This window comes from Mesocricetus auratus, unplaced genomic scaffold, assembly GCF_017639785.1.
Source record: "Mesocricetus auratus isolate SY011 unplaced genomic scaffold, BCM_Maur_2.0 Super-Scaffold_100676, whole genome shotgun sequence".
Taxonomy (NCBI): domain Eukaryota; kingdom Metazoa; phylum Chordata; class Mammalia; order Rodentia; family Cricetidae; genus Mesocricetus; species Mesocricetus auratus.
In genome coordinates this window covers 57,709,949-57,733,651 of record NW_024429266.1, presented here as the reverse complement: position 1 = coordinate 57,733,651, position 23,703 = coordinate 57,709,949, and the positions used below count along the sequence as shown (strand labels likewise).

The window sequence follows — 23,703 nt, the reverse complement described above, 5'->3', positions numbered from 1 at the left end:
AAGAGAAGGTTTCCCCGGGCAAGTGTTACAGCCCTGCTCTGCCCAGGGTCGCCTCTGCTCCGTCGATCTTCACCCAAAGCTCATTGAAGGGGTTTATTGGGAGGGAAGAATCCAGGAGAGTGGCTGCCCTCTGCCAGAGTGGCAGAGGACAGCGTGGTAGCATGAAAAGCCACAAGCTGAACAGACACAGGGTTTATATAGGGCTTTCAGGGTGGGGATTGGTCAGATTTTAGTGCTGAGCTCAGATTGGCTAGAGCTCTGCTCAGGGATTGGTTAGTTTTCTGCACAGGATGTGTGTTTCTTTCTCTGGTCCTTTTTAGCCTTTTGGCTCCAATTTTAGGGCCAGGGTGCATTTCTTTCACTGACTTTGATTCCAGGGACAAAGTGTATTCTTTTGGCACTGATTTCAGGGTCAGGGTACATTTCTTTAGTTCTGGTTGCAGGGCCAAAGTGTTTCTTTGGCTCCGCTCAGGGTGTGTTTCTTTGACTGGACCGTTTTCCCTACACAGGAAGTTCCTGAAACTGACCAGGTATACCTGACCCCTTCCTCCTCAAGCATAAATAAGTAGTGAGGACTGCTGCACTGCCCGTAGCGACCAACCAAGCTGCGTCGATGAGGTGAGGCCACCTGAGCTGCCTGGAAGAGTCGCCTTCCAGCCTGCTGAGTCATTTGCATTTTGTGCAGTGTGCCCAGCTTTCTTGAGCTGTCACCCATGCTGGGAGAGCTTTGGTGATGCAGCTGTCTTCGAGTCATTTCTGCTCGTGTAAGTGACCCCTCACCCACACTCCAGTAAGCATCCCTGATAAAACTCAGTGGGTCACCAAGTAAGTTGGTATCCGTGCTTGGTTCCCTGTCTGAGGAGACACTTTTGTTCATGTCTCTCCAGTAACGGTCACACAACACACATACACACAACTACACAGGCGAACGTTTCATTTAAAAGCTAGTCTCGGGAAAAAAAAGTAGAATAACATTGGAGAAGCTTCTCCCATCTACGCTCTAACCAGGCCAACTCTGCGTAGTTTATGAGATTGGATGCATTCAGGGAGGTATAGACTCCGGGAGCTTCCAAAGGACGACAATCCAAGAGCCCAGCAGCCTGCACAAACCAGCGGCTCTCGGCACTCAGCCTTGGCTTCCTGAGCAACCAAAATCCTTCACTTGTGCAAACAGCCTTTAGAATCTCCCTCTACTTCCAGAGTGGAAATCATTAGGTCCCTACTTCCAAGAGTCTTTGCTTCAATTTTTGTTCCACCAAAAACTCCTTCATAGGGTCCATAGTGGCGGCCCCATTGGCCAAGTGTGGGATCCAAGACTACTCGCTGTTCTTTCCAAATGCAAAATTCTATGGCTGGTTTAGACACACGGTGGTGGCTGGAAAGCCCCGTCAAAGGGGGCAACTGGAACCAGGAAGACCTTTGTGACAGGATAGTAATCAAACAAAGGAATGGGTCTACAAGGAGACGGAGTCCTAACGTGTGAGGAATGTGGAGTGCATCAATACACTCTTAAGGGGACCCCTGGAGATCTGGAAGGTCATGTCTACACTCACTCCATCTGCCTTTAATCTGCCAAGTAGGCTTATCCAAGGCATGTTACATAACAGTGAAACGAGATGCCAAAATTTACTGTGTGCTAGCAGCATTTTAATTTACTGTCGCCTTCTAGGTGCTTCAGGTTGGGCCACACAGCCTAAGTGGAGGGACCGTAGGTGAGGTTTTGGGGTGCCAGGACATGCCTTACCTCTGATGCAGTGTGGGATGTATGTGGCGAGTTTACTCTATGTGAGTGGAGTGGGGCGTGTGGGTTGTACAGGGTTGTGTGTGATGGGGAATGGGGTGTGTGTAGTGTGTATATAAGGAGTGTGGCACAAGGGATGTGGGGGTGTATACAAAATGTGTGTGTGTGTGTGTGTGTTATGCATGAGTAGTGTGGCAAGGTGTGGGAAATGTGGATATTCTGCATGGCATGTCTGTGTGTGTGCAGAGCGTGCAGGGTGAGAGCAAGGCCTAACTAAGATCAGAATTTCTTCCGATCTTACTCGTGCTCTGGTGGCTGGACCAATTCTGCTCCCTGAAGACAGCAAACCAAGGGCTTCTTTACTGGGACTCCCATGAGCAGAGGCAGCTGTTCCTACAAGCCCTTAAATTGAACATGTCGCCTTGCAGGCCCTCTGTCCAAAAGTCCCTCAACTCAAGCCTTCCACGTCCTGAGACCAGAACCCTTTGGAAGTAATATTCCTGGTGCCCTAAATCCAGGCAGCTCTGAAGCCTGGCTCTTCCAGTCCACTCCACCTCCTCCACCCACACAGCTGAGGTCACCCAGGCCCAGCCTCTTTTGCAACTTTCCCAAGTCTGTGCAGAGAAAGGAGGAAAACTCAGAGGGAAGTGGCCTCTTACCAAACCCTTTTACGTTCTCAGTACTGGCCAGCGTGAAACTGCCACTCCGGGGAAGAGGCGCCCAGGCCCAGAACTCCCTCCTGTGTGAGGTAAGTGCCGCGCAGCCTGGCTGTGAGTGTCCTGGCAGCCTGTCTGTCCTTCCACGTGCCCCGCAGCTCCTGAACTGTCTGGGTGTTGGTGAAGAGGACTGGAAACAACGGTGCAGGGATGAGGTTAAGAATGGGGCAGGTGCAGGGTTTAAATGCAGTCCAAAGACCCCTGCCCTCAGAAAGTTCCTGGGAGTGGTGGAGAAAGCCCTTCCCTCCCAGTCACAGGGAGCTGGGGCCCTGCTCGGGGATCTGTGGCAGTGCCAGACAGGACCCAGTAGCTCAGTCTCAGGAGGATGGCACTATGCCCCTAGACCTGCAGGGCTTGCCAGAAACGGGAGCCTTCCAAGGGGGCTGGGTCCCGCAGCATCTGGCCTCTCCTTGGCACATGAACAGAGTGCCTTCTGGGATGTTGATGTGGGGACGATCAGAGAAAGTAGGAGAACATCCCCCTTGTTCTATCCCTTAAGCATTTCTTCTGGCAAAGAGCTGTAATGCATGAGTCAATGAACTGAGTAGGGCGGACTGGGTTCTACTCTAAGCTGGCTGCTAGTCTAGTTTGTTGTTGTTGTTGTTGTTGTTGTTGTTGTGTGTGTGTGTGTGTGTGTGTGTGTGTTTTGTATACATGATGGGTGTGCCTGTTTAACCACAGCATATGTGTGGAAGTCAGAGGACAACTTTGTGGAGTGGGTTCCCTCCTTGCACCTTTAAATGGATTCTGAAGATAAAACTCAGGTCATCAAGCTTGCATGACAAGTACCTTTACCTGCTGAGCCATCTTGACAGCTACCAACTCATTTTTTAATCCACTGAGCTAAAATAACGTTTTTGTAAAAGGCAAGTGTTCTATAATTTCTAGGCATTGTGTATTGATAAAAATGATTGCTTTGGGCTTATTGGTAAATCCATCACTACAAAGAACCTACAGAGACACTAGTTTCTGAGTATTCTTAGACACACAGTGTGCTATTGCATAGCAGGCATGTACTACACGGGTGTGTGGGTGGACAGATGCATGTATGGATGAATTAATGCATGCATGGATGGATAATACATGGATGGGTGCATCATTATTCAGAAGTTTCTATATTCCCAGCTTCAGTCACCACACTGGGGACAGGGATACACAGAGATACAAGGTGCTGTCTACGGTATAGGCAGTCTACTTGGGGAGTCAGGACAAACACCTCCCCAAAGAACTTAAAGAAAGAGAATGTTGAGCCTTCTAAACCAGCACTGTGGGTGTTACTTTGTGGAGGAAGCAGGTTTAGACCTGCAAGGATTTGGGTGGGTGAGGCAGACTCAGGTGATCCTGGCAGGCAACAAGGCTTCCTGCTCTGCAGAAATCTCACTAAACAGAAGCCTTTACACTCAACTTGTGAGTCCCACTGTTTTTGTTTGTTTGTTTGTTTTTAGACTGATCATAGTACGGGGTGCCAGAGGGAAAAGAAAAGCTATGGGGTAAAACAAGAAGCAGGGGAAGATTGTATACTGGGCAGGGAATTGGGCTTGCTACAGAATTCTCAGCTGCCCCTGCTCTCTGGTCTCCCTGACAACTTGTACGGGGCCTCACCCAGGACAAGTAAAGCAAGAGACTGTGCTGGGTCCCCGCTGGAGCAGCGGGATAGGGAGGGAAAGGACGTGGAAAGGTGAAGACTGAAACCCTCGAGAGTCCTTGCAGACTAGTCTCAGGTCCAAGTGCTCCACAGCAACTGAAGTCTTCCAGGCTGTGCAGAGAAACTTTGGCAAATGGGCAGGGCCCAGCTTTGGCTGGGATGTGCTGCAGGGCAAGCTCTGGGGAAGAGGTGGGCCCTCTGGAGTCCTGCTCTGTGTGGGCTGAGCTGGCTGGGCTGGTCCCGCATTCCAAGCCTGCTACTCACTGTGAAGTAGCAGTGAAGATGACTCATCCTCGTGCTGCTAGGGAGATGCCCTGCTTCCCTCTTTGATGCTCTCAGTCCCCCTGGGAGTGGAAAGAGGCTGAAGAGGACATCGTGGCTACAGTCCAGCCGGGGGTAAAGGACATGGGAAGGGACCTCAGCTACCATCTGAAACCTGGAAGTAGTCAAAAGACCCCCGCTGCCCCCTGCCCTCAAACCAACTCCTCCAACCACAACACTGGGCCAGACTGGGCCACTCTCTGAGCCAAAGGCCAAGGCTATTTTTAGAAGTCAGACTCATAAAATGTTCACCTTTTGTGGGACCAGGGTACAGGAGTCTGGTGGCAGCATAGTTCCAGGGCACATCTAGGAAGAGGATCGGGACTGTGGAAGGGGTGGAGAAGTTACAAGGATCAGAAGAGGCGAGTGAGACCCAAAGACGTCAACCCTCGTAACACCACCCCTGCCAGCTCCTGGCATTGCAGAGAAACTGAGCATTTTATGGGTGAAGAAACCCACGGTTGGTGAGAGGAACGAGCACTCAGGGTCTGTCTGGCTATTTCCCATGAGCCTAGCACTGCCCAGTACCAGATCACTGAGGTTCTTCTAGTACTATAGATGCTCCATACTTATAGTTTGAAAGCAGTCACAGTGGACATGTTTACATTATCAAAAATGCAACTGCTGCACATTAGATCTCAGGACCTCCTCTCCCGACCCCCACCCCACAAAGGTGTAAACTGTTATCTGGATCTTCCCTAACTTTGGGATCCTCTTACGCAATCGTAACATGACACACTCATGCTATCTGCAGAAGAAGTCACAGCCATAAGTCATTGTTCACTTTGTCCAGGAAGGAATAGAGACTCCTAGGTTAGCAATGTTCAAGGTTCAAGGTCACAGATGGATAGATTAGGGAAGAGAGAGGGCTCTCTGACCCCAAAAGTCACAGTCATTGCCTGGTGTGAGGCAGCCTCCCCTTACCCCCCCCAGTCGTAGTGAGTCATCCAAATAGGAAATCACACTCAGATGACTGTGCGCAGTCACCCTGTCACATATGCTGTATAAAGAGAGGTTAAGTCAGAGTGGGATTGGGGAAAAAGGAGAGGTTAAGTCTTTTTCTGATATTTTTAAATTACAGAAACCAAGACTGCAGAATAATTGTTAAAAATATGGACTCTTAAGAAAGAATGGAAACTGATAGCTCTTCTGCCTTCTTTCCCATCTCTCCCTAGATGGCACGTTTCTATCCGTGTGTTTCCGGGACACACATGTGTAAGACTAAACACAGAGACACTCTGGGGCTTATTCCTGACCATCCGGGTCAATCACACTCGTCAAACGTTCAGATTTCCTTTTCTTTTTTACTTAAATTATCGTGTATGTGTGTGTGTGTGTACATATATATATATGTGTGTGTGTAAGTGTGTATGTGTGTGAGTGTGTATGTGTGTATGAGTGAGTGTGTGTATGCGTGTGTGTATATGTGTGTGTGTTTGCGCATCATCACTTCATCCTTTTCATCCTTTTTAAAATGACCTTATTTTTTGAAATATATATGAATTGGTATTTGTGTAGAAAATCTATTAAAAGAAGCCATGAGGGGCTGGAGAGATGGCTCAGTGGTTAAGAGTATTGACTGCTCTTCCAGAGGTCCTGAGTTCAATTCCCAGTAACCACATGGTGGCTCACAGCCATCTATAATGAGATCTGGTGCCCTCTTCTGGCCTGCAGACAGAACACTGTATACATAATAAATAAATCTTTAAAGAAAAAAAAAAGAAGCCATGAATTTGAGAGGGAATGAGACAGGGTTGGAAGCATGGGAAGGGTTGGAAGGAAGGCGCAGGGTAGGCAGAAATGGTGTAAATACAGTACACACATATGAAGTTTTTAAATTAGTTTAATTTTTAAAGAAGAAAGCATATCGTTGGTGGAAAACAAGTAAATATGTGCTCTGACAGGGTCTTTAAGGCCAAACTGTGTTAGTCTCATTCATCTCCACTTAAGGGAAAGTCTCCTGACACAGGTAGTACACTTTTACAATCCTAGATACTTGGAGGTCTGAGGCAGGAGATTGCTGGTTTAGGGCAATCTGGGCAATGACATGAGACTCCACTTTGAAAAAGTGTGAGAGTGGGACTCTACACCAGAGTATTTGCTAGCAGGCTCCAGTACTTTCTCTATTATTAAAAAATAAATAAAAGTCTAGTGTATTGGTACCCCAGATTCATTCATTGTACATCTCATGTTGTGACAAAATGCCTAAAATAAATCAATATGAGGAAATCAGGGCTTATTTAGGCTTACAAGCTTGAGAGAGCAATCCATCTTGGCTAGGGAAGGCATGACAGCAGGAGCACGGGGCAGCTGCTCACTGCATCTGCAGCCAGGAAGCAGAGAGGTGAAAGTCCGTGTGAGTGTGTGTGTGTGTGTGTGTGTGTGTGTGTGTATTCACTATGCATACTAATTTATTCTGGGATCCTAAACCATGGAATTGTGCATCTATATTTAGGGTTTATTTTCACACCTCAATTAACTCTGTCTAGAAACTCTCTCACAGATGTGCCAAGAAGTGTGTTTCCCAGGTGATGCTGGATCCTCCCAAACTGGTGATCCACATCAACCTTTTCAGGCAGTCTCTAGAGCTGGGCCTGGATCCAAATCTCAGCTCCACACTGGGTTCCCCCACTACAGGGTGTGTTTTGTGAGAAACTCCTAAATCAGCTTCTGGAAACATCTAGTTCTCAGTAAAACAGAGATAATAATAGTGCCAACCCCACAGATCTTTTGTGTGCATTAAAATAGCTAACACTTTAAGATCTTAACACTCTTTAAAAAACCTCAATTTGTGCCAGTAAATGTATCACAACACATCAAACACAATAACACACTAATTCATTTAACCCACGTAATGTGCTGTTACTTATTTGTGTATTTTCAAGGTCCTCAGCACACACAGATTGTGACCTACTGTGGCAAAGTGCTCGGGCCGTTCCCCCAACCTCCACATGATGCGTGTGCACTTACACACAGTCCTGTTCAGCAACCCCAGGTCCCTTGCTCTGATGGAGCCTCTTCACCCCTCTGGCTGCCTTTTCCTACTACTCCCAGGGTTTTGTTGAGCACAACAGATCTGAGCCCAGCGCCCCATATGTTCAGGCACACAGATCCAAGGCTTTGAATTCTGGTGATCTGGAGCCTCCATGGCACAGAAGAGCTTTCTGTGGCCTTCTATCCAAGCACTGGCTCATCCACTTGCTACAGTGGGGTTATGTGAGTCATGAGTGACTTGCCCCTTCCCCCATCATACATACACCTCGCATGTTAGGGATGGAAGCCTTGTTCAAGTTAAGCCAGCAATGTAGTAGCACTGAGCCATATCCCCAGTGGAGTGACCCTTCTTTGAGCCCTGTTTGCACTCACCTGAAGGCTACGGTGAGGAGAGCCAGCTGCACGAAGGGTGGGTACCACTGTAGGTGCTCAGCAGTTGCTGGAGCTTTTCCATTTTCTGCCTCCGTTTTGAAACTCTTAAGTCCTTTTAAGATATTGTGTTGGTCTTTTAAGATAAGTTAACACACTGTGCTGACGTGTTAGGAAAGAGCACTTCGTTGTTCTCGGACCCCTTGAAAAGAGATAACTGGTGTTCAGAGTCACCCGGCCCCCCCTTCCAAAGACTTCTCAGCTTCGTCTCTGTGGCTCACCTTTGCAAGCAGCAACATTGTTGCTGTATGTCAGCCCTGGTTAGTGTCGTTAGTTCCCTGCCTCTACATCTACATCCCTAGGAGATGGGGAATTTTTGCTAAGCTAACTAGAATAATATGGATGGATGGATGGATGGGTGGATGGATGGGTGGATGGATGGATGGATGGATGGATGGGTGGATGGATGGATGGATGGATGGATGGGTGGGTGGGTGGATGGATGGGTGGGTGGGTGGATGGATGGGTGGATGGATGGATGGATGGGTGGATGGATGGGTGGATGGATGGATGGATGGATGGGTGGATGGATGGGTGGATGGATGGATGGATGGATGGGTGGATGGATGGATGGATGGGTGGATGGATGGATGGATGGGTGGATGGATGGGTGGATGGATGGGTGGATGGATGGATGGATGGATGGATGGATGGATGGATGGGTGGGTGGGTGGATGGATGGATGGATGGGTGGATGGATGGGTGGATGGATGGATGGATGGATGGATGGATAGATGGATGGGGATTGTCAACCTCAATCTTGCTCCCCTGAGGCAAATCAATCACCTTTTCTATTCTCCATCCCCAGAATTTTCTTATTTCATTCTCTTCTCCACACACACCATATGCCTCACTGCTTTAGGCCCAGCATGCTGTCAGCACCATCCCTTTTCTGTGTCTGGGAAGCAGTTTCTAGTGTCCCTCAATCCCTGTTCTTTCTTCCCTGATGCTTCCTGGAGCAGGTCCTAGTGTTTCATCCTAGTTCAGGGCTTGCATGTGTTCTCTTCACAGGAAAGGAAGGGGTACATCTGTTTATATTCAGTAGTGCATGTATTAATTGCACTTAACTACTTTTGAATGTATATATTCTGTATTTCATGGGAGCTGTGTATGCACTGCTTACCCAGCATTCACAAAGCCTTGGCTTCAATCCCCAACACTGAAAAAAATTAATGGAATTGTTATATCAGTTGATATTGCACACATAACTTACACTTACATTATACAGCATGGATATTTTCCCACATATAATAAAATATTTCAAATACTCCATTCTGATGACTACTAAGCAATTTGTCATGTGTCCTGGCCTAACTACTTCTTTACTGTTGAGTGTTTATAAGTAACACTGGAAGGATGGTCTTGAAGTCTTTGCTGGAGTTTCTGGTGATCTCTGTAAGAAAAATTCCTAGAAGTAGAGGTCCGAACTATTTTGAAGTTTGCCACACGTGCTGCCAAGTAGCTTTCCAGAAACATGTGCCCATTTCACCCTTTCCAGCTTCTGCAAAGAGCCTTGTGATTCTGCAAGGGCAGCGCACTTTGGCTGGGGGAGGGGCTCATCCATCCAAAGCCTCCAGGCAGTCCTGACAATGGACCCCTTGTCCTGCCCACCCCATCCCCTCTTCCCACACTGGTCTCCATTCCCGGCTCTAGGCTGTGCTGTGTGCGAGGTCTCTGTGCAGATCCGTCTTGCTGTTTGGCACTCCGGGCTACCTCTCAGAGCCCGACTCTGAAGAGCTGAAGGGTGAGTGAGCTGTCAGTCTTGTAACTTTGGCAAAGCAAAGTTAGGGGAGGGTATGTACAAGGTGCTGAGTCATGTGCGTCCTTCGGGAGGATGGCCCTCACTGCAGTCCTTAGCCAAGGACAGAGATCCTGATAGCCCGGAGGAAAACAGAGCTCAGACGTGAAAGGAGTCACAGGATGCTAAACACTACTTGGAAGGTGTAGTGGAGGACACGTGGGAGGACAGCAGTGACTGGGTGTGGGACGGTCGGCCCCAGTGACCATGGCCACACTCTAGTGTGAACGTGACCTCTGTTTGCCCACAGACTCTGAAGCCACTCATGAATCCCCGGAAGAAAGTGGACTTGAAACTTATCATCGTTGGCGCACTCGGGTAAGCCAAGCCCTGCTGCTGTGTGTTTGCTAGGAAACAGCTTTAGCTGGGAGCAGCAACACCTCCAGGCTGTGCTCCCACCTCCAGGGGACCCTTTCTGAGTCAGAGTGGCAGCGAAGTGCATCCCACTTCAAGTCTGGGAGCTTAGCTGTGAGAAAGAAGCTAGCAAGAAGTTCTTGCCTTGGGCAAAGATCTATGTAACGGCCTATGCAGCCATTCAGTATCTCTGGGTCCTCCGGTGACCTGCCACACCCAACACAAGTCTGAGCACCGTGTGGGACACCCAACCTTATCCAAAAGTGCTCATCTGGATTGATTTCTGCTTCTAGAAACTATTCCCAGTGCTTTGCTCCCAAAGGCTAGTCTCTAGGGCATTGCTACTGGAAATTAAGAATCCCAGTAACCCTCTCGAGACACTTGAGCCCATCCTAGGGTGTGACTATTGTCTTTCTGTGGCTCCCCCACAGAAAGTCACTCATATATCAAAACCTGTTCTTAAATCCAACTTTGGTTCAGAAAAAAAAAGAAAAAGAAATTAATTCAAAGACTCAAGGAAGGACTGCAGTGCAAAGGGCATAGTAATGTCCTGAGAATGGCATAGCTCTGTGTGTGTGTGTGTTTATAGGTGTACATTTACACATTTGTGGAATTTTTCCCTCAGTGTGGGGAAGACCTCTCTCCTTCATCAATATGTACACAAAACATTTTTTGAAGAATACCAGACCACACTGGGGGCCAGCATCCTCTCCAAAATTATCATCCTGGACGACACCACTTTGAAGCTCCAGGTGAGCAGTCCCCTCCACTTCTGTAATACACACACCTGAAAGTCACCCGCTTACACAGCACAGTGTACTGGGAGCTTGGAGGACCTGGTGTGAGATCAGTGTAGTACAAATCATGGGCTAACTCCAGCCTCTTCGCTGGGGCACACACACACACAGACACACACACACAGACACACACACACACAGACACACACACACAGACACACACACACACACACCTGTTTACCTACTGCAGCAGAGGTGAATAATGTGGCAGAGACAGGTGACCTACAAAGCCAGAAGACACATACTGTTGGAGGCTGGGGTAACAACCACTGCCCTGGTAACCTAGAGAAAAAGTCAGAGCTGTGGTGGTGTGGGTGGGTGGGAGGCTGCACCGTGAGTGTGGGAGTGCCATGCATGGGAGGCTGCTCCCTGGGTGTGGGAGTGCCATGCATGGGAGGCTGCTCCCTGGGTGTGCCATGCACACTTGCACTCGGGCTTTCCCCATCCAGTAGTGAAGCTTTTGGCGTGATCTAGCCGTCCTGGGTTTCCCTTCAGCTACTCACTCATCAGAGCCTGTGGGGCATTGCTCTTCCTCTCCAGATCTGGGACACAGGCGGCCAAGAGCGGTTCCGCTCCATGGTGTCAACATTCTACAAAGGTTCTGATGGCTGTATCCTGGCATTCGATGTCACGGATCCAGAGTCCTTTGAAGCCCTGGGTATCTGGAGGGATGACGTCCTGGCAAAGATCATCCCCATGGAGCAGTCGTATCCCATGGTGGTGCTTGGGAACAAAATCGATCTGGAAGACAGGAAGGTACTGTTCATTCATTCATTCATTCATTCATTCAACAAACAGTATATAACAACTGCATACTAGATGCTGTGTTAGGTCTCACACATGGTGCTGACAGAGTCCTCCCTTCAAGGATTCACAGTCTAATAGTGAAAATTATGGTACAATGTGGCAAAAGCAACTATAGTTAGACACTTTGAAGATTTGGAGATGAGAACAAAGGATGTCTAATCCAGAATAGGGTGCTAGCTTCTCAGAGGAAGTGGGTCCTAAACTAAAAAAACAGGATTATGGGAACTGAGACACGAGTAACAGGAGTAGGAGAGTTAGAGCCTCAGAGGAGTCAAGAGTCAGGTCTCGGTGGGATCCAATTCAATCTTAGGACAGTATCTCTGCCTAGAGTTACAGAGGGATCTGAAGGTACCAGTTTATGGATCTGTAGATTTTCCAGAATAGTTGACAACTGGTCTACCCCATGACTGCAGTGGCCCCACCGATATGGGTAGTAGCTGTCACAGGGCTATTGAATGGAAAGTTCTACCAACAAAAGGCTGTCTTAATTTGTAAAAACTGAGACAAAGGTATTTTGTGCCAACTGAAGCCCAAATAACACCCAAAGGAGCTGTTAGTTAAAACCATGTTCTCTCGGTATTTCTAATGGAAAAGTGTTGATGGGGAACTGAGTCATTGTGCTGGAACTCGGTTTTCACAATGGTTCAAACAGAAAACCGCAGGAGAAATGAACCAAAACTTAGTACCACAAAGGGTGGGCAGGAGGAGGGAGAGAGGCAGCAGGGGCGCTTCCAGCTGCACCCACCTGCACAGAGGAAGGCTCCTGTCCAGAGAGGAAGACATTTGATCTGGGTGACCAGAATCTGAGAAGCAGCTGCGGAACTGGCAAGCTTTGGGATACCTAAGAACAAAACTTCAGGGGAGAAGCGTGAGCTGGAACTGAGTCTCCAGCTCCGTGTGCCCACTTCAGGTCGGAAACTCAGTGTCAGTCAGACATCCTGTCTCAGACAGTCATCCCTGTCTTCCCACGCGGGGCTAGCTGCATCGCATCAGGAACTTCTCCATCAGCTCTACAAGCCCGCAGGCCCCACCCACTTAAGTCAGATAGGAGCTCTGGGGTCTAGTCCTGTCTGGAGTGAAGCAGGAAGAATGAGAAGTGGTCATGGAGCAGAACAAGTCTTGTCTTGTGGTGTGGCTTTGTGTGCTCTGGCTGGCAGGTGTGGTAAGGCCCTCTTCTATGAATCATTCCTTCGGGTCCTTCTGACCCCCTGAGTGGGTGACATTCCATGGTGCCTGAGAGAAACAAGTGTCATGCAATCTCCTGCCCCTACTCTCTGCTTCAATCAGACTTCTTAGTAGCTCCAACCTGGCTGTCCCTCTATGGAACCCACACCTATGCGTACTCAGGCATTCTGGCCATGTCCTAAGGAAGGAGCCAGTTTTCTCCCCACTCATGACCTTTCACCTTGTAACCTTCAGGTACATGCTAGACCCCAGTCTATCACTGCTGCCAGGCGTCAGAGGCCATATGTTACAACCAACTTCAAGGTCGGCTTCTGACTCCTATGGGAGGCAGGAGTAACTTTATTTACTCTAAAGGAACACTATCCAATCCTTCCTTCCAAGCCTTGTTTGTCCATGTGGCGGGTATTAGTATCATCTAAGAGATTCTTCATCATAAACTCTTGGAGACATGCATGGTCCCAAGTCCATCCCACTGCACACTGGAGTCTATCCCATTACAATGCTGACATCCAAACATCCACTTGAACATCGTTCACACATCCAAAGGTCAAGTTGAGGGAGTTCAGGAAAAGGAGGCCAGAGCTTTCTCATTGAAGTAAGAGGTATCACCCTCCAGTGAGGAAGGAAGCCAAAAAGGAGGCTTAACAGTCACGGTAAAGGCTGGCCATTTAGAATCGCTCTAAACTCCATAGACTCCAAATTAATACAGTTTATTAATTAATACAGGATTCTGATTACTTCATTAAAGCTGATGGAGGAAGGACAAGGACGTAGGGCTCAGCTAAAGGAGGAGGCTGTGAGCTTCAAGCAGCATCAGTGAGTGTGTTCAACAGCCCTGCTAGAGCAAATGCTAGGAACAGAGGACCTGAGACTGCAACTTCTCCAAGCAAGAGAATCAGCGGGTGGGGTTTGGAGGGCTCCGAGGAGACCTGGAGGAAGGCGGCCGGGTAGCTGGAGCATCAGATATTAGAGAAGAGGATAGGATGGGTGTTCAGAACTTGAAAAGAGAGCAAGCTGTGGTCACAGAAAGGAAGGCTAGTTTTGTCTTTGGCTCTGATTCTGTGAAGAAGATGGAGATGTGCAGAGATTGTTGGTGGAAAAGGAATTCTGGCTACTTTGAGTAGTGGTAGCCTTGTGTCGATGGAGAAAGGAAGCAGATTGCAATGAACTGTCCAATGAACGGGGTGCTTGGCTGGGTGAAGGGCAGGTGATGGCTCATGAGACAAATGGTCTGAGCCCAGCAGGGGGGCTTTGCTTTAGAGAAGAAGGGGGTGACAGAAGCAACAAGGCACCAGGCAGGCCGAACCCCCCATCATCTATGGAAAGGCAGATACGGGAATGACCTCAGTGGAGACAGTGACAGGGAGGGAGGGAGACCCGAGGAGGAGCCAGGGCCAGCCAACTGCGGTGGATAAAGGATGATTTGGGGAAGACGAAGGCAGTTTGTCTGTCAGCAAGGTGGCCCAGAGAAGGGGTCTGGGGGGAGGTGGCCGAGTGGGAACCAGAGCTAAGAGGTACTGAACAACAAGGAAATGAGTTCAGGGAAGCAGGGAGGGGAAGTGGGAAGAGAAAGCAGAGAGATTTTCCACAAAGACCCCATAGTGTTGGGACCAAGAACTAAGGAGGAGCAGCTCCAGTCCTCACATCTCTGATGCTGACTTAGCAAAGAGTTTATCAGCGCCTGTTTGGGATGAGGAAAATGGCAACTAGCCAAGTGACTACAGCGAGGGAGGCTTGCGCTCACTGGCACAAGGCTGAGGGGGTAGGCACCATCTCTTAGTGGTCTGCCATGCTCCCTGTTTGCCCTGGGTCCACTCCGACCTCTTCTCTGCCATGAAAACCAGAAGATGGACTTCCCTACATTATTTGACGGTTAAGGGAAATGTTGTAATTGTATCCTCCTTAGGGACAGGTCTTGAAACGTAGTTTTTCCCACTTTTTGTTGTGGTTGTTGCTTTTTGAGACAGGGTTTCTCTGTATAGTCCTGACTGCCCTGGAACTTACTCTGTAGACCAGGCTGGCCTCAAACTTGCAGAGTTTTAAGTTTAAATTTAGATTAGAAACAAGGTTGCTTCACAAGTCAGTTCCAGGTCCTTCTCCCTTTCCCTCCCCTCCTCCCGTGCCCTTCCCCCAACCCCCCCCCATTGTCCCCTCAATTTCCCCAGGGAGGGTGAGGCCCTCCATGGGGGTGTCCATAGTCTGTCATTTCATCCAGGGCAGGGCCTAGACCCTTCCCCCCAAGAGTTCAGGGTGAGAGTGCATCTCACATTGTTGGATGGGAGTCCAAAGTCCGTGTGTATACTCGGGATGAATACTGATCTACTGCCCAAGGCTCAATAAATTACCTAGGCCTCCTTACTGACACCCACATTCAGGGGGTCTTGATCAGTATGTGGGGTATATCTTACTACAATAAATACACCCATATATGTGCAAATATGCATACAGCCAGAATGATTGGAAAGAAACTACTGGCTTATCTTTATTAAAAACCCTTCCACTGAAGACAACAGCGAGAAAACCTTGGTTCATGAGAAAGGGGCTCTAATGTCTGAGCTACAGGGAATTCATTCACAAGAGTTCTAATACTCTATTCCATGTCCCAGCATAATTTCTGACCTACCACCAATGGATCTGGGATGGTGTGTCCTACAATAGTCTACAATAGTTATTCTTGGAGATTTACTAACTAATATGAGTATGTTGCTTACATGCATGTATGTGTACCACACACATGCAGTATCTGCAGAGGCCGGAAATGTGGCATCAGATCCCCTGGAACTGGAATTATAGTCAGTAACTGAGCTGCCATATGGTGCTGGGGACCACGCCCAGGTCCTCTGTTAGAGCAGCAAAGATTCTTAACTGCTGAACCACCTCTCCAGGCCCCAAACATGCTAATTTTAAATTTATATGGCAATCATTTTCAGTATATAAATGATGAGAAAGCATCAAAACCAAAATTATACAAACTGGAGCCAACATGGCAGCTCAGCAGTAAAGAGCCTGATGATCTGAATTTGATGCCTGGGACAGACATAATGGAAGGAGAGAACTGACTCCTACAACTTGTCTCTGATGTCCACACATGTGTTTAACATGCACACACACACACACACACACACACATACATATACATACTGTAAAATAAGTAATAGTAATAATTTTTCTGCAAGCTGGTCTAGTTTTTATCAGACACTGGTTCCCAATGAATGGGCAGAACCAATATGTTAACATCCCATTGTAAGCAAAAGGAAAACCTGTGAAAGTGACAGTAGTCTTCAGGACCACGTCTTGGATTTACTTTTAGAGTCCTCTGAGCTTAAGTTCTAAAAAAATTACTATGCTTCATAAACAAAAGACAAGATGATCTTCAAAGTCATGAAATCATAGCTGGAATTGGAGAAAGCTGTAAGTGCTGTCTGATGGCTTCTTCCCAGGTCAGCTCTCTGCAGTGGGAGGGACTGGAGACCCAGAAAGAAGCAGCTGTAGCATAGTCTCAACTGATGCCCTGGAAATTCTGCTCAGTCGTTTTCCAGACCCATCAGATACAATGACGCGGATCTTACCTGCAGACATCGACATCACTCTCCGCTGCTTCAAGGGAAGGGACAGCAGAGCTGACTGTCACTGCAGCTGTCTCCCAAGCCATGACACAGTGATGTCAGTGAGTGATCAGCCTGGACACAGCCCTAGGCTCCTGCTTGTTATGCATTGATATAAAACAGTGTCCCCTGTGACCACAGCTTAGGGACACAGTCCCATTGCTCCCACTTCGCTCCTGAGCACCAGCTAATGGTTGCAGTTAAGCACTCAGCATCTGGGGAGATGGGAGTTGGAGGGGGCGGGGCATAGAGAAGTGTAAGTCTAGTCTTGGCCCTCAAAGACTTTGAAAGATCCAAAACACTTCAAGTATGCAGGATGCCACCAGTGTATAAGGTGTTACTATCTATTTTAAGATGCCATCCAGACTTAAGGTGTTAATATCCAGTGATTATTTACCTGCATGTTACTTGTACAGACATCCCAAGTCTTCCTCTAACCGTCTAGGATTTACTGCAGTCTAGGAGGAGTCTTGGCGGCTTACAGGATCTTGGCCATCTGTCCCACGGGAGGGAGCATTCCTCCCCTTTTCCCAAAGTGGGAAAAGCTTAGGCATCAGAGGCCAAGACTGAGGCCTGGACGTTCTTGCTTAGCTGACCACAGTCTTAAGTTGCAAACCTCACAATGCCAGAGCCATGCTGGTGGTCAGCAGAGGCACGGTGTAAAGAAGACATGTCCACTGGCCATTCTTGCCAGTCCTGAGACCAGGAGGGCAAGAACCAGAGGACAGTGGACAACAATGGTACCTCATAATCGCAGAAAGAGAGGAGTTCCCAGAACCTGCAAGCGATGGGAGACAGTGTGATGGGTGGGGCTTTCATCACCCCGCCTTCCCTGTGTTCTAGGAAAAGGCACAAATGGTCCTTTCTCTGGAACAAATAGCTTGATTCCCTTAAGTAAACGTAAATAATGTTAAAGTACCAGCCACAGCAAGTGTAAGATATATGGCAATTTCCCCTCCACGTAATTCAGAATGGGGCGTGTGGGGTCCCCAACTGCGTCTAGCTGCTTGCACTTAGAAGCCATGTCCTGCCTCAGCGGGGTCACACATGTGGGCTGAGAATAGAAAGGTGCTGAGCCTGCACTGAGGGGACCTGAGTCTCGTGGGGCAGCAGTGAAGAAAAGCAAGGTTCTTTCGAAGAGTCCGCAGAGGCGATTCAGATGCCAGGGACGCTGACTGGGCCTGCAACCATGCTGTGCCTCCCTCCCCTGAGCTTTGTGAGTCTAAACAGCCCCGAGCCTCTGCTCCTGCCTATGAAGCCCACTTAAAATTTATATGCATGTATAGGGGCAGGCATGAGTACATTTGTGCATGTGTGTCTGTTGAGGAAGGAGTATATGCCCATGGACGGCCAGAGGCCAAGGAGGCCATCGGCTGTCTTTCTGTGTCATGAACCTCCTTATTTCCTACAGATTCTCTCACTGCACCAGAAGCTTGCCATGGTTCTGAGGCTGACCGGACAGTGACCTCTCAGGATCCCCCTGTCTCTGACCCACAGTACTGGGGTTTCAGACATCTACGATCATATCCAGATTTATGGGGTTACCAGGGATTTTAACTCAGGTCCTCATTCTTGGGCAGGGAATGCCATCTTCCTACTGCCATATTAGGTCTTCATAATGACCTAATCTCCCTTTGAGGTCTCACCTCCTTTGTTCTCAGCATCGTCATAGTTGGGAATCAATTCCAACATGGGTTCTGGAGGGAACAAGCCACACTGAAGCCACAGAAGCAACAGTGGCGGTGGCTGTGGCAACAGCAACACAGAATCAGTGATCATTTCTCTCCCTCAGGTCCCCCAGGAGGTGGTCCGTGGATGGTGTAAAGAGAAGGACATGCCTTACTTTGAAGTTAGTGCCAAGAATGACATCAATGTGGTACAGGCCTTTGAGGTTCTGGCCAGCCGGGCTCTGTTGAGGGTGAGTGAAACCAGTTAGGCAGGGGTCCTCAGGATCCTCAGAGGGGATTGGAGCATTCATCTTTTTAATTATTTAGTATTGAATGGACTTCTCAATTCTTGTGCCATGGATGCCAGAGGCATAAAGTACCAGGGTGTAAGGAGTTGGTCTCGCAGTCTGGACAGCTACCACAATCCCTTGTGGAGTGTTCAAAATGTCAGTCCTGTACATGGAGCCTGGGCATCCTAATTCAGGGAGAATTTGAGAAGTGGTCTCTAGACCAATCCTCATTGTGGGGTAGAAGTCTCATGGAGCCAAGCTTGTATTCAGTCAAGTGGAATTTCCAGCCTATAGGAGCTGCTGACAGCTTCCAATCAGAAAGATAAATAGGCCCAGATGCTTTGATGTGATGGCTTAAACAGCATGTGTTGAGTGTGACATGTGTGCCGGACACTGTGCAGGCAGCAGGGGATCATCAGACTCAAGAGGGAGACAGAGAACATGAGTGATTGCAATACTTTTGCATGGCAGAGCACTTTGGTGAAGGAGTCTAGGCAAGGGGCATAGTGACAGTCCATGTGATGAGGGTGGTCGCTGAAGGCTGCCTAGAAGCAATTGTGGGTTTTTCTTTGTGTGTTTTGATTTTTTTTGAGACAAGGTCTGCAGCCCAGACTAAGCTCTGATTCACAGTCCTCCTGCCTCCACCTCTACAGTGCTGGGGTTACAAGTGTAAGCCACCATGTCCAGCTAACGGCAGAACTTTAATGTTACAATGTGGAGTTTGAACATTTGGCACACTTGGGGCTCATCTGGTCACCTTGTTCTGCCACCTTGAATTAAGAGAGGTTTCTTAAGAGAAGGGGACAGGCATAGTGTCACATACCCTTAATATTGGTACTTGGGAAGCAGAAGCAGTCAGATCTTTGTGAGTTTGAGTCCAGCCTGGTCTACATGGTGAGTTCCAGGGGAGCCAGGCTACATAGAGAGACTCTGTCTCAAACAAACAAAAGGTAATCATTGTCAGAGCAATGATTTTAAATGGCCGGAATGATCAAGGAGTGGTTAGGAGCTTGGGAGGCAGCCCCCCCCCCCCCCCCCCCCGTGGAGGTGGCTGGCATCATCCAGACTTACTCATGAGTGACTGACTGACTTGCATGACCCATGTTGTCCTGAAGAGAAGTCCTTAAGAGCCTGTTGGTAGGGACAGGCATCATTTGCCTCCAGCAGCTGCACAAAGAAAGTTAAGAGCTTTCTCTGTGCACATGGCCCAGAGGCTCAGGTCAGCCTCCAGCCCATCATAGTGCGTGGTCTGTAAGTGTAGCTTTGCCATAGACAGAAAAGCAGGCTGCTAATATGCCAGTGACATGCCTGTACCATTAGCCAGGACAGCTCATCACAATTTATCAGGGTTATGGGGTGCGATTATTGCCAAGCACTCGGGTCACAAGGAATCTTCCCCAGCCCACTGCTACTGTATATATGTGGCCATCATCTGTCCTTTCAGGGGAGAGAGTGTCCTTCCCTTCCCATTAAGTTGGAGCTAAAGTTTATCCTTCCTATGATGTCACTTCCACCACATGAGACAATTCGCAGTGCTTCTTCTACTTGTTTCCTTGCTAAAGAAGAGCTCGGCAACTCTCCACAGTTCCTGACATTTATGCAGGAGATTGAGCCGGGGCCTGGAGATCATAGGCGTGGTGTCTGCAGTCAGACCGACCTGGATAGAGTCCTGTCCTAGGAACTTCACATGCATGCCTGTCAAAGCATATGACTGATCTGAGCCTGTTTCCCCGCGTATAAAATGTGTCCTATCCCGTAAACATTTCCTGAGCTGTCACTCGAGGGTTCACGATGGGGCTTCACGGCACTCAGGCTGAGAAGTGTGACTCCCGAGGGAAACAGAGTGAACCAGGAGTGGTCAACAGCACTCTCTGCTTGTCCAGCAAACCCAAGTTTATTCCTAGTACCCATGGCAGGTGGACCACAAGCATCTACAGCTCTCGCTCCCGTGGATCTGACACCTGGCCTCTGCCCCCTTTGAGATCCATCACTCAAGAGTACATACCCACTTGTAGACTCACGCTGATACACATAATTAAAAATAAAAATAGATGCAGAAGCAGCAACAGCTCCCTTTTCTGTGTGTGTGACCCGTGGCCTTGGAGCCTGTAACCCTAACACCCAGTAGGGTTGAGATTCCAACCATAAGGAGACCCTGTCTTGAAAAAAGGAACCAAGGGATGGAGGTTCTTAGAAAGGGAGCCGGGTGGGCACCGAGGGACTTGTTAGGTGGACAGGGGCCTTCTCTGGGTGTTTGTTGGGACAGGAGTTTGGATAGTTGGCAGAGAGGAAGAAAGGGGGTGTGGAGACACTGAGTGGTAGGACAGTCTCCCTGCACCTGGGATGGGGCCTGAGGGCCAGCTGGGCTCACCCAGATGTCCAGGAGAGACAGGAAGAATCCTGGGTGCGGAGGATATTGGGGGTATTGAAATGTGGGGATGAGTACTCATCAGAGATGAGGGGTTAGCTGTCCGTCTCTGCCTAAGCCCAAATGTCACCTCAGTTGTCCCTTCTGGGAAATGGAGAGTTATGACACCTGGTTGGAGTCAGGAGCCTGAGCTCCTGTAATCCTTCCGTGAAATACTCTGGACTCCTGGGAAGAGGCAGGACAAAGAGGGGGAGGGAGAAGGGAGGAAGGCACAGGCTTCCCCTCCGGTCCTCGGTTTCCCAACAATATCACAGAGAGAAGACAGAATGACCAACTCCCGGGGCCCACTGAGGAGCCGAGTACCGGGGCTCTTTAGACCTCAGGCTGTGAATACTGACTTCCCTTTCCTCCCCAGTACCAAGGCACCGTGGAGAATCACCTTGTGGAATCCATCAAGCTCTCACCTGGACAGCCAAAGAGCAGATGCTGCTGACTCCTGGACTCTGACCCTCGCCGGCAGCTGTGCAGGCCGCTCATTCCAAACTCAACCCCACCAGACCCCTGCATGCCCCTGCCGAGCTAGGAGGCTGCAGCAGGAGAGCATGCCAGAGGCAAATCCTGGCCCGAGAGAAAGCACGGGGGTCTCCACGGCTCCAGCTCTTCTGCCTCCTCTCCCCTGACACAGTCCTGCTCACCTCTGCAGACAGGCTGCTCCTGTGAGCCCTGTGGGCCTATAGCTTTGGAGGCGGTGCAGCTCTGCCTCCCTCAGTGGCCAGGCTGAGGAGCCAGGACGTGAACTACTCCTGACAGGCAGAAGCCAACGGGCCTGAGATTTCCCTCGGCTTCTTCCAGGAAGAACTGAGGACACAAGACAAAAGTTGTTGCTCCTGCCTCCTGGGTTCTCGAACAGCTCCCATAACTGACCAGGCTCAGTGTGCCCGCCTGGCAGATGAGCAGTCCCACTGAGGTCTGAGGACCAGAAGATCCGTTTAAGTCACACTTGCTACTGCTGTGGGCACACACGTTTACGCCTTCAGCGAGTATTTTTGATGCCTTCTACGTACATTGCACTGAGGACTGGTAACACACCAACAGACAGGAGTCCTGATCTCCCAATGGCACATCTGGAGAAAGAGACAGACACAGCAATGAGGTGCTGTTTTAGACAAAGGGTCCCTGAGGGCTTTCCTGTGGAGGTGACAATTCGACTGACAGCTACATTATGAGCTACAGAAGATCGTGTCAGGAGAGGGGGCAGCGAGGCCAGGCCTGAGGCGATGGACAGCATGCTATGTCCCACATGAAAGCTCTTTACCTGAGGCCTCAAAGCTGCTGTCCTATGGGAAAGGCCTGGGAAATCCGGTCCCGGGAGGGCACCGTGATTGTTTAGTGACTGGCCACCAGGGGGCAGAAGTGTCCTCTGCCTCCAGGCTGCTGCGTTTGCTCTGAGGTCACTTGTAAAGATGGTTGTTTCTGTCAAGTGGACTGTTGATGCTCACTCCCAGGTTCTGGGAGAGTCAAACCTGGGTTTGTTGGGTAAGACTTCAAATTTCCTGGGTAAAAACTTCAGGATCCTTGATTTAGGCAACAAATCAAAATCAGAGACAAACCCCAGACTGAGGTACCTGAAGAACACATGGATTCTGTGTCCCGTACTTTTCAAGGCTATGACCTGCCTTTTCTTCTGATGTCACACAGCACAGATAGGGTGGCCCAGTCTGAAGGAGGTGGACAGGATGAGCTTTCAGGGTCTTCCATGGTCAGTTCATGACTTATGCCTACCACAGACATTTCCTGTCTCCTGAGTCCTAGGCAGGTCTGAGGTGTCAGTCTGAAACTGTAGGAAGAACTGCTTGACTCCAAAGACTCACTGAGAGGCAGGTGACACTAACCAGGGGACTCAAGGGCCCAGTCTGCGCCTGCCTAGCTCTGGAGTAGAAAGCAGACCACCATGGGCAGCAGTCACAGGAGCAGAGTGCACCCCAAGCACACCACCATGTGTATCCTCCAGAGATGAACGTTATCCCCCATCTCTCCCTCACACACACACCACACACACAGACACACCACACACACCACACACACACAGACACACAGACACACACCACACACACACACACCACACACACACACACAGACACACACACATACACACACACCACACACAGACACACACACACCACACACACAGACACACACACCACATACACACACACACACCACACACACACACACACCACACACACACACACACAGACACACACACATACACACACACCACACACAGACACACACACACCACACACACACAGACACACACACACATACATACACACACACACGCGCACACACCACACACACCACACACACACACACACACACACACACACGAGACTATCCTGGGAGTCAGACTGTGAAGGAATGTGTGGTGTGTGTGAGGGTGTGCATCCGCATTAGCATCACAGTGAGCATACGGACCGTAACTAATAAGCAGGTCCTTTGTTTTTATCCTTTGTGGAGCAATAGTCCTTTTCGGTCTGTGGTGGCAGTCTCGGTGAACTGGGGACTAGGAATGTTAAATCGTGAATTTCAGAAACAGTAACTTACAACTTTCAAGTCGCATGCCCTGTGGTGAACATCTGTGCCACCCTCCCCGGGCAGCCATCCCCCTGTTTAGTGTATCTACAGTGTGTGTGCCTCCACCCACCAGTCACTTTGTAGCTGTCTACGCTGCCATAGCAACTGTCATTCCCAATGCCTCTGCTAATAGTAGCCTAAAGTTACGTCACAATGCCTGCCACTCACCTCACGTTATAAGGTTGAGAATAGTACAATATTTTTGAAACATATGCCTATATCATTTTTATTACTGTACAGTCTCGTAAACATTTATTTCGTTATCAATTATTGCTCATCTCTTGCTGTACCTAATTTATTCATTAAACTTGATCATAGGCGTGTGTGGGTTGTGACTTTAAGCATCTGT

General features: G+C 49.0%; 1 protein-coding gene across 2 annotated transcripts; it reads left to right on the top strand.

Annotated features, from left to right (window-relative positions):
- The first annotated feature begins 2,346 nt into the window (after positions 1–2,346).
- Rab7b (RAB7B, member RAS oncogene family) lies at positions 2,347–22,836 on the top strand. Of its 2 annotated transcripts, XM_040738510.1 has the most exons (7): positions 2,353–2,489; positions 9,500–9,590; positions 9,895–9,962; positions 10,624–10,750; positions 11,336–11,551; positions 18,185–18,310; positions 21,133–22,836. In XM_040738510.1, exons 3-7 carry the CDS (start codon positions 9,910–9,912, stop codon positions 21,208–21,210), a joined length of 600 nt encoding a protein of 199 aa, XP_040594444.1. In that variant the 5' UTR covers positions 2,353–2,489; positions 9,500–9,590; positions 9,895–9,909; the 3' UTR covers positions 21,211–22,836. The 2 variants fall into 2 exon arrangements, with proteins under 2 accessions (XP_040594445.1, XP_040594444.1); XM_040738511.1 differs by lacking the exon at positions 9,500–9,590 and having other exon boundaries at positions 2,347–2,489.
- Positions 22,837–23,703: the final 867 nt, after the last annotated feature.

Bases quoted from the DNA above. Each gene is read 5' to 3' on its own strand.
- Rab7b (XM_040738511.1), top strand. From the start codon at position 9,910: ATGAATCCCCGGAAGAAAGTGGACTTGAAACTTATCATCGTTGGCGCA. The intron at 11,552-18,184 runs GTACTGTTCATT...TCTCTCCCTCAG, and splicing joins TCGATCTGGAAGACAGGAAG to GTCCCCCAGGAGGTGGTCCG. The intron at 18,311-21,132 runs GTGAGTGAAACC...TTTCCTCCCCAG, and splicing joins CCAGCCGGGCTCTGTTGAGG to TACCAAGGCACCGTGGAGAA.